The sequence below is a fragment of the Neltuma alba genome, unplaced genomic scaffold (assembly GCF_004799145.2).
Source record: "Neltuma alba isolate B1F8T4 unplaced genomic scaffold, ASM479914v2 tig00011420_pilon, whole genome shotgun sequence".
Lineage (NCBI taxonomy): Eukaryota > Viridiplantae > Streptophyta > Magnoliopsida > Fabales > Fabaceae > Neltuma > Neltuma alba.
This window is the reverse complement of record NW_021636104.1, coordinates 160239-169125: the sequence shown is the minus strand read 5'-3', so window position 1 is coordinate 169125 and position 8887 is coordinate 160239. Positions and strand designations below refer to the sequence as shown.

General features: G+C 35.5%; 1 protein-coding gene across 1 annotated transcript; it reads right to left on the bottom strand.

Annotated features, from left to right (window-relative positions):
* Nucleotides 1-577: 577 nt before the first annotated feature.
* LOC114713240 (cyclic dof factor 3) lies at nt 578-3807 on the bottom strand. The gene is made up of 2 exons (XM_028897839.1): nt 3455-3807; nt 578-2236 (listed from the first exon to the last, which is right to left on the bottom strand). The coding sequence occupies exons 1-2, from the start codon at nt 3656-3658 to the stop codon at nt 986-988; spliced, it is 1455 nt and encodes a 484-aa protein (XP_028753672.1). The 5' UTR covers nt 3659-3807; the 3' UTR covers nt 578-985.
* Between the last annotated feature and the right edge of the window lie 5080 nt (nt 3808-8887).

The following is an 8887-nucleotide window of genomic DNA, read 5'->3' as shown; positions in this document are numbered from 1 at the left end:
AGAATTTTTCTAGTGGTCCAGCTTTTCTGCAACTTGTTTTGATCCCACGGATCAGAAAAGGAAAGCTACTTGGCCTTTTTAATAGATGCAAGTCCATCCTCTCAAGTGCTAAAGGATGATCTGAAACATCAATTCTCTCTGCCATGTTAATTCTCCACTTTGGCCCCACTATATTCTTCCTTCTCTCTTATTCTACCAGTGTGATTCTACCAGTGTGCCAACTGTAGGAATGACTTTAAGCACATATCATGAGAAAGCAGATCTCTGGTGCTTTCTTTATCCCAAATTTACTTCTGATGATAAACAAATTCAATGCTAATATGTAATTCAGTAAACTTATATACATGTATTTGAATATCTGCATTTGCCTACGTCCATCGGCTCATTAAGTCTTAAGTAGAAGGTTTTTTCCGACATTACAGCAATTTAGACGTCACATATGACATAAGTATCCACTATCCACTGCTTTCACTTGCTATTTTTGTGTGGTTATATTTCTCAAGCTGGACTTTTGATCTCATCTTTACAAAAAGCAGATACTGTTTCTGCAGTTGAGGTGGAAGAGAGGAGAAATCTATTCCAAGAAAAGTGATTTTCATCTTTTGAAAGAAACAACACTTGTACAAGAAAAGAAACACCAAATTTCCTGTTCCATAAGAAAAAACAGTACCTCAGGATTTTTATGCATAGTAAAGATATTTTTGCATCTCTAGAAAGTGTTTTTACACATATATTTATATATGTACATGAACTCAAGCTCACCAAACTAAAGTACATTAAAAAAGCCACCTGTTCAAAGTGTCATGTGAAAAGACAAAAATTTAGTTCCCCCCTTTCCACAAAAAACTCCTCAGGATTAGCTCCAATTATGCTAAGGGCATCAAAGACTATCACCGTGCTCTTCTCCCCATGGCCAGTGAGGATAATCAAATGGCCATTACTCGCAGATGCTCATCATCTCTTCTAGTTCACTAGAGAAGCTAATTCAGGAGTTCTCATGAAAGTTGAGGGATCTAGATAAGGCTGCAGGGTTAGCCCGCAACACCGGTGAAGTTTCAACGACATGATCCTTCTTATCCTTCTTTGATTGGAAGGCCTTAAACATACCTCCTCCACTGGCTGATTCATTCTTGATTCCTAGAGTTGCCCATATGGAACTCTTTGCAGCTTCACTTGGATCATCAATTCTCAAGGTTTTAGGAACCAAAACACACCCATTTCTCGGTTTTGATGGTTCTTCTTTCGGTGAGTTGTCTGCTCTGATCACATCACCGTCCCTCGAATGCTTCCCTAGTGTTGGAGAACTAGGACTACTGGTAGTGGAAGGAGATATTGGGTTTTGCGCAGAGGGATGTGGGGGAAACCAGGGTACATTCCAATTTCCGGGCACACCACAGTTCCAAAAGGCTGCAGGATAGAATGACAAGGGAAATCCTGGAGGGCATATAGGAGGTGAAGGAACTGGAGTATTCCAAGGATAAGGCCAGGGAACCCCAGGGAGACATGGGATTGGAGGAGAAAAACCATTAGTTCTGAGCAATGATTCTTGTGAAACACTTTTGCCACTCTCTTCCATAGAATTTGAAACTGTAATGGAAGATGCACTTGAGCAGTCATCACCACCAGTTTCAGCACCTTTGCTATGAAAGCCGTTTCGCACACCATTTAGGACCTTTTTCTCTGCAAGATTCAGGACAGATGCCATAGAATCACAAATAGGTGCATCTAATCCAAAACTGAGGACCCTGCCATTTCCCTTTAACGCTGGAAGATGAGTCCCGTTTGGAGCATCAATTCTAGCTGCTTGTAGAGCCTCTGAAATGCTGATGTGGCGATAATGGGAAGAAGAGTTCTTATTCTTTCGCCGACCTGCCCCTACCGGTACATTCCTCATGGTACCACCTGCAGTCCAGTATCTTTGGCAGGCTTTGCAGAAATAACGAGGCTGATTGATGTTGTAGTTATTGTAATAACAGAATTTGGTGTCCATGCTGTTGCAGCGAGGGCATGGAAGTATTTTATCTGGCTTCTTCAGGGTTTTCTCCTGAGGGTTGGCTGCATCACTTTTCTCCTTCTCTGAGCTGTCACTTTTTGATTTTGCAATCTCTTCATCTATGGAAGGTGTTTTCGGGTTCACACTAGCCTCAGCCAATGAGTCTGGATTCTCAGTCTCTTCCACGTTTGGAGGATAATCAGCCTCTTTCTTTTTGTCTGTAGTGTTTCCAGCTGAATGATCCTAAAAATTTAACAAATAATTTTGCCTGATTAATAATATATATACATATAGACCGCAGAAATAAATTAAATACGTATAAAGATTGAGTTTTCATATGTTAATGAGGCGAAAGAAGATTAAGAATGCTCGCTCTGCTTTCTTTTTCTTAATTTCTTTTAAAAAAAATCATTAGTCTGTGAATATCGTGTAGGTGAGGGTGCAGTTATTGACTTGTACCGACACGGTCAGAGCTATATCACGCAAGCAAATCCATACCTTAAAAAACATATTCTAGCATTAAGCAAACAACAAGAACAGAGAGCCATAAAGTGTTAAATTATGAATTTCCAGGAACAGCCTTTGATAGGCTATTATTGGACTGAATATCCTAGGGGAAAATTGCTTGTAACATTGGTAATGAAGGTTTGAAAGGGAAAATCAAATACTTGCACATATAAAGGAAGTATACCGCAAGATTTGAGTAAGACTATACCGACGGGAAATACTGATCTTAAGCAGGATCAATCAGTTGATAGGAATAAGAAGTTTGAAGCAATGAAATCTGCTGATGCAAAGGCAAATCAGGCCAGAGCCCGAGACAAAATTGATGAGAATTGTTTAAAGAAGTTGCTTTACGTAGTCGAAGACGACAAATTAGTCAATCGAAAATTTGAGAGAAGATGATGAGGAAGAGAGAGCATCAGGACAAGTAATAGTAGAATCTGAGCAAAATTCGATCCGTGAACGGACGATAGTAATTGAATAGCAAGACCTAAAATTTTTCCCCATCAAGTTCGCTTTAGGAAATTTGAACTTCTCCCCAAGCAGATCAGAAATACTTTTGTTTATTCTCATTTTCAGAAGCGGAAATGCATAAATTGGAATCTACCACTTCTCCCAATACTCTGTTTCTTTAGTTCTGACGCTTGTAGAATTGAAAAACAAGCATTAATATGCTCTTTGTGATTTCTGTTAAAAAACTGAAAAATCATTTGAATCGAGAATCAAAACTAAAAAGGAAAAAAAATTCAGAACCAGAAAATTGGGAGAAATTTCAGTACAAAGAGCTTACCCTATCCAAGAAAATGAGAATTGAAAGGGCAAAAAGCGGACCCAAGAATTGTTTTAGCAAATATCAACGAACGGGTTGTCCTCAATTTTCTATATATCACAAAAAAAGGACTTCCCTCCTGTCTCATAAATCATTTTCTACCACACAGTACCAAGTACCAACTGTACCTCGTCATCTTCGTCCTTCTCCTCCTCAGAATTCTGCTGTTCTCCATCCTCACCGTCTCCTCCTTCTTGTGTGTCCACCTCCATGGACCTCGGCGATTCAGATTGTTCGGCATCCTCGACGGTAACAGCAGGAAGCTCGCCCTCACCGGGCACAGGAATCTTCTGGCCGAAGAGTTTAATTGCAGGGTCTCTAGATTCCTGCATTTTCTGGGAACAAAAACAGACAAGAAAACGCGGGAGATGGTTCCAGGTTCGTTACAAGTGACACAGTAACCGTATTTCGTTGTAGTTTGGTGGCGGGTGCTGTGGCTTCGAAGTCTGAGAGGGGCTTGGGGTCTCAGTTGGCAATGGAGGTACGTCGAATTGGATTTTGATCCGTTTAAACCAGAGGTGGGTGCCACGTCAGCCTCGGGTTTCGATTCTTGGCCACAAGTTTTTGTGGCCTTCATAGATTTTCTTTTCAATTGTTTGATTCTCGGTAGCACGCTACTTCCGTGCACCCAAGTCGACAGCTTTTCATGCCACTGGGTTCCCGAAATTGTCGCGACGGCTCACTATGTGGAGCCTCCTGATTGGACGATATCGTCCGAGCGGAGACTGTTATGGTAAATGCACGACTTTTCTAGTTTTCATAACCCGTCAGAAAATTTACAAAAAAGAAAAACTAATAAAGAAAAGAAAAGGCTGCTTCGCAACTTTTAATACTTTATTTTGTCTTTTAAAATGATATTTGCATTAAAAAAAAAAACCGAGGAAAACAGTTTGGTTCGCAGTTGGGAAGAAATGGCTTAATCTGAGGCCATTTTATTTATTATTGAAATATTAACCCTTAATTTAGATGCTTTTTTTTATTAGTAAAGTGCAAAAGCCGGGTACTTTAAAAGCTTCGTATAGTAGAAGAATCTAGAAAAAGCGAGTTTAATTACGAAAAAAGCATTATTTTTTCAAAGAATCCAGCAGCAAAAAAAATGTCGGACCCCAAACTGTTGATGGCCGAATAATAAAAAAAATGAAAAAAAAATCCGGCTTATGATGAACTGAATTAGGAGCCGTACAGATTAATATTTTTTTGAGACTTTATATATTCCCCAGTCCTCATTATAAGTACCTCCAGCATTTTTCATAATGTGATATGTTTTGTGTAGATTTTAGAGTATGGATTTTTCATTCATGTGATTATACTGGTTAATTAAATTCTTGTAAGCAATGAGTAATTTTAATATTTTACCAGAAATAACCAATTTTAACTAAATTTATTAATTATGTAAAGTTGGTTTTAAGTTATAACAACGACAGGGAGTAATACACGGGACCTCTACTAATAATCTTATAAGTAAGGATGGTGGCGATAGGTAGAAGCTGAGGAAGCGATGATGGTGGCGTGGATGAGGCACACAGGTGGTTATCTGAGGAACAACATTGTACTTGACGCTTTTCGTGTTCATGTATATCTCTTTTTTCTTTTTCCTAATACAAGTATTACCTTTAATCTTAATTATCAAGACCTTATTTATAATCTATAAACGAGATCTTATAATTAGGATCAGAGGTGAGAGGTGATATGTTTTTATTAGAGGCCGTATCTATTTTTTTCAGCCCAGAAACTAATTGTCAATGTACTCTGTACAAATAAAATGGATTGCCCTCATAAAACTTGCCATTTGTTTACGGGTGTTAATCTAAATAGATGGATTGTGTAAGGAAAAATGCTTTTGAAAAACATTAAATTACGTTACAACATAGATCTACAATGAAGTTGGTTTCATTAATTTATAATATTAAAATTGATTTTGTTTTGATTAAACACGCTGGATATGCATATTATATTATATTCATCTCCATCTGATCCTCGGATTCACAGATTTATAAATGTGTGGTTGAGTACTTATACTTAAAAGGTGTTTGACAACCTCCAAACTGTAGTTTCAGAAGCATTTTTTCGCAAAATGAGGCAAATTCCTCTACATATTTACTTCGTAAACTGTAAAAGCACTTCTGAAATCATGGTTTGGTCTCTATCCAAACACCCCCTTAAATTCGAACTCATTCAAGTCATTCTTATGCACATGACAGGGCTCAAATTTCTCCTGGAGCGGAAATATTAGACATTTTTTTTATGCATAACAAATATTTTGAGTGACAAGATATTATATAATATTATAATACTGTCTTTGATCTTTAATATAAGATTTCGTTTGACTTTTATTCTAGTCTTAATTATAAGGTCTCAATTCACTCTGTTTCTCATATTTATACTTTTTTTTTAAAGTAGTTCATTTAATAATAATAGTTTTAGTCAATAAACTTAATTAGTAAGGATATTTTAGAAAAAAATCTATTTATTACAAATAACTAACTTAACTTATTTTCTTAATTTTATCAAATTAGTCAACTGGTTTTTATAATTAAAATCAGAGGTAGTAATAAATATGAAGCCAGGGTAAGCTTCACAATTCAAATAATGCTGATAAAGGTTCAACCCAAAAAAAAATCCCCACATTAACAATGAGACTTAGATATCTATGTTTGTCATACAAGCCATAAATCTTTATTAATTACATCTGAGTTTTGTTGACTACACATGGATTTTTGCATAGTACTATTCGATCCTAATTATAAGAGCCAGTTGATTAATTTGAGAAGATTAAAGAAGTAAGTTGAGTTAGTCATTTGTCCTAAATAGGTGTTGTCTTTCCTAAAATATCCTTGCTAATCAAATGTATTGACTAGAACTCTTATTATTAGAAGGGCTACTTTGAAAAACATGTATAAATATGATAGACAAAGTGGATTGAAGTCTTATATTTAGGATTAAAATAAAAGTTAAATAGGATCTTATATTAAAGATCGAAAGTAGTATAAAATATATACGTGGCACGATGGTTTCACGTGATGCGCTTATTTTGCACTACCTCCGGTCCTATAGAGAGAATTTGATTGTCAATTAAAGTCAACCTCATAACGGGAAGTACTATTCTAGTTGTAGTTAAACCCGAAAGACGTTCTCAAGCCCAACTCCTCGAGATAATAGACAGACCAAAAGTATTTATTTATTTATTTTTTGTAGTGAAAATTTAACTCTAAGAATGATATTATATTTTATCTTAATTATAAGACTCTATTTATTTTAATTATAAGATCCAAAAAAATAAAATTTTATAATTAGGACTGAAAATAGTACTACCTTCGGTCCTTAATAGTAGTATAAGATTTTGTTTAACTTTTATTTTGATTTTAAATATAAGATCTCAATCCACTTTATCTCTCATATTTATTCTTTTTTAAGATGATCCTTTTAATAATAGTAGTTCTACCCAATAAATTGATTAATAAGAATATTTTAGGAAAAATAATAATAATTTATTATAAATAACTAACTTAACTTGCTTCTTCAATATACTCAAATTAGTCAAATAGCTCTTATATTTAAGACCGGAGATGGTATTATATTGCTCTTTTAGTTCCATATATAAGACTTAATTTACAGTGTAAATTATACAATAAATTTAGTCTTATACTCCTCCGGTCCTAATTATAAGACCCAATTGACTTATTTGAGGAGATTAAGGAAATAAGTTAAGTTGGTTATTTATAATAAATAAGTGTTGTCATTCCTAAAATATCCTTGCTAATTAAGTATATTGGCTAAAACTATCATTATTATAAGGATTATGTTGGAAAAAAATGTATAAATATAAGAGACAAAATGGATTGGGTCTTATAATTAGGACCAAATAAAAAGTCAAATTGGGTCCTATAATAAGGACCGGAGGAGTATTAAAGATAACAGGAATAGTATAAAAAGTATTTGGATGGAGTAGAGGAGAAAAAACACAAACTGTGGATAACAAGGTTGCCACTTTTTTCGCACATTGGCTTGATTAAATAAACACAAGATAATAGAAGATGGACTGGGACGAAAAAGACAAAAATTTCCGCTAATTTTATATACCATCCAATCCCCTTCCTCCAAGCGTCCTCCTTCAACAGTTCTTCTCTTTTCCCTTTTTTTTTTTAAATAAGGAAAAGTCATCATTAATTTTTTTTAGTTGGCCTGTTACAGTTCTTATTGGTCATTAGTTGAAGAAAGCTTCTTTCGAGTATTGACTCCGAACTAGCTTGGCGACGCGATAGGATTCCATGGTTTGTGGCAGAATATATATGTGTAAATTTAACATGGCTGGTCAAAAAAAAAATAACATGTTTAAATTTTAATATTTTAATCATTCTTTTTATTTTCAAAGGAATCTCGTTTGTTTTAAATGCTTCGAATAAAAATAAATACTGAAAATCCACACATGCAGAGATTCCCGGGGCGTAGGCCTTAGCTCGCTGCCGTTCCGCACGCAAATAGATTTGATTTGTGGCATAACTAGAAGAAAAGAAAAAGGTTTCAGAGCCCTAAAAAAAAAACAAAAGAATAAAAGAAAAAGGCAAACGTGTCTCAAGCCAATGCTAGTAGTCTAAAGCACGAAACGATAAAGATTATTATTTAAAAAAAAAAAGGACAAAAGGCGGGAAAAAAAAGACAAAGAAAGATCAATGCTGGTTCTCGCCACATCAGCTCCACACATTTTCCGAGTGGGCCCGCTTCCCTCAGCGAAAAGTTGAAAACAAATTTTATAATAATAAATCTCCGATCACACGTGTCGAAGTGGCGGACACGCGTTGGCCATCCAGGCATAGATTCCTTGCGGCGTCGCATCAAGAGGACACGTGTCCAAGGAAGGGGAGAAATATTTTAATGGCGGAAAATAACGATTGGCACACGTAAGGCTAAAAGTAGGTTAAAAGTATTTTAATGGCTTTTTGGTGTCTTTCGGTGTAAGAGAAGTCAAGCGTATCTATCCCTATTGAACAAATGAAAATTGAGATTAATTATTTCTTAAATTAAAAGAGCAGCGATGATGTCTCACTCAGCAGTCGCCTTTTTTTAGGATTAATTTTAGTGATAATGCGAGGGGCGGCCGCGTGGGCGGTTCAGGATCACTTTACGCACAATTTTATAATACTCATAAATAATCAGCCCAAAAGTTTGATCACAACCCTTTTTAATGCTCAATTACTATTTTAGACGGGTCCCTGTTTTTGACCATAAACAAACGTCCAAACATATACATGGCTGATGGCTCCTTCTCCCTTTGCCCTTTCATTCTTTCTATGAGACCCCTTCTTTCTCCCTTTTATCTTGCTTCTAATATGGGACAACTCGATAAGCTGCAACTTAATTATTAATTTATACTTTATCTGTTAGATTATCAATTTACATATATCGAGAAAATTAGTTTAGTTAGCTATTTATAACAGGAATATGCTAATTTTCTTAACATGTTCTTTTAATCATTACCTCTATCAATCAAAATCCTTTTGGTACATGCCATCGCTAAGGATAAGTTGAAAAAAACTCTGAACTTCAGAAGCAAAATGGGTTTA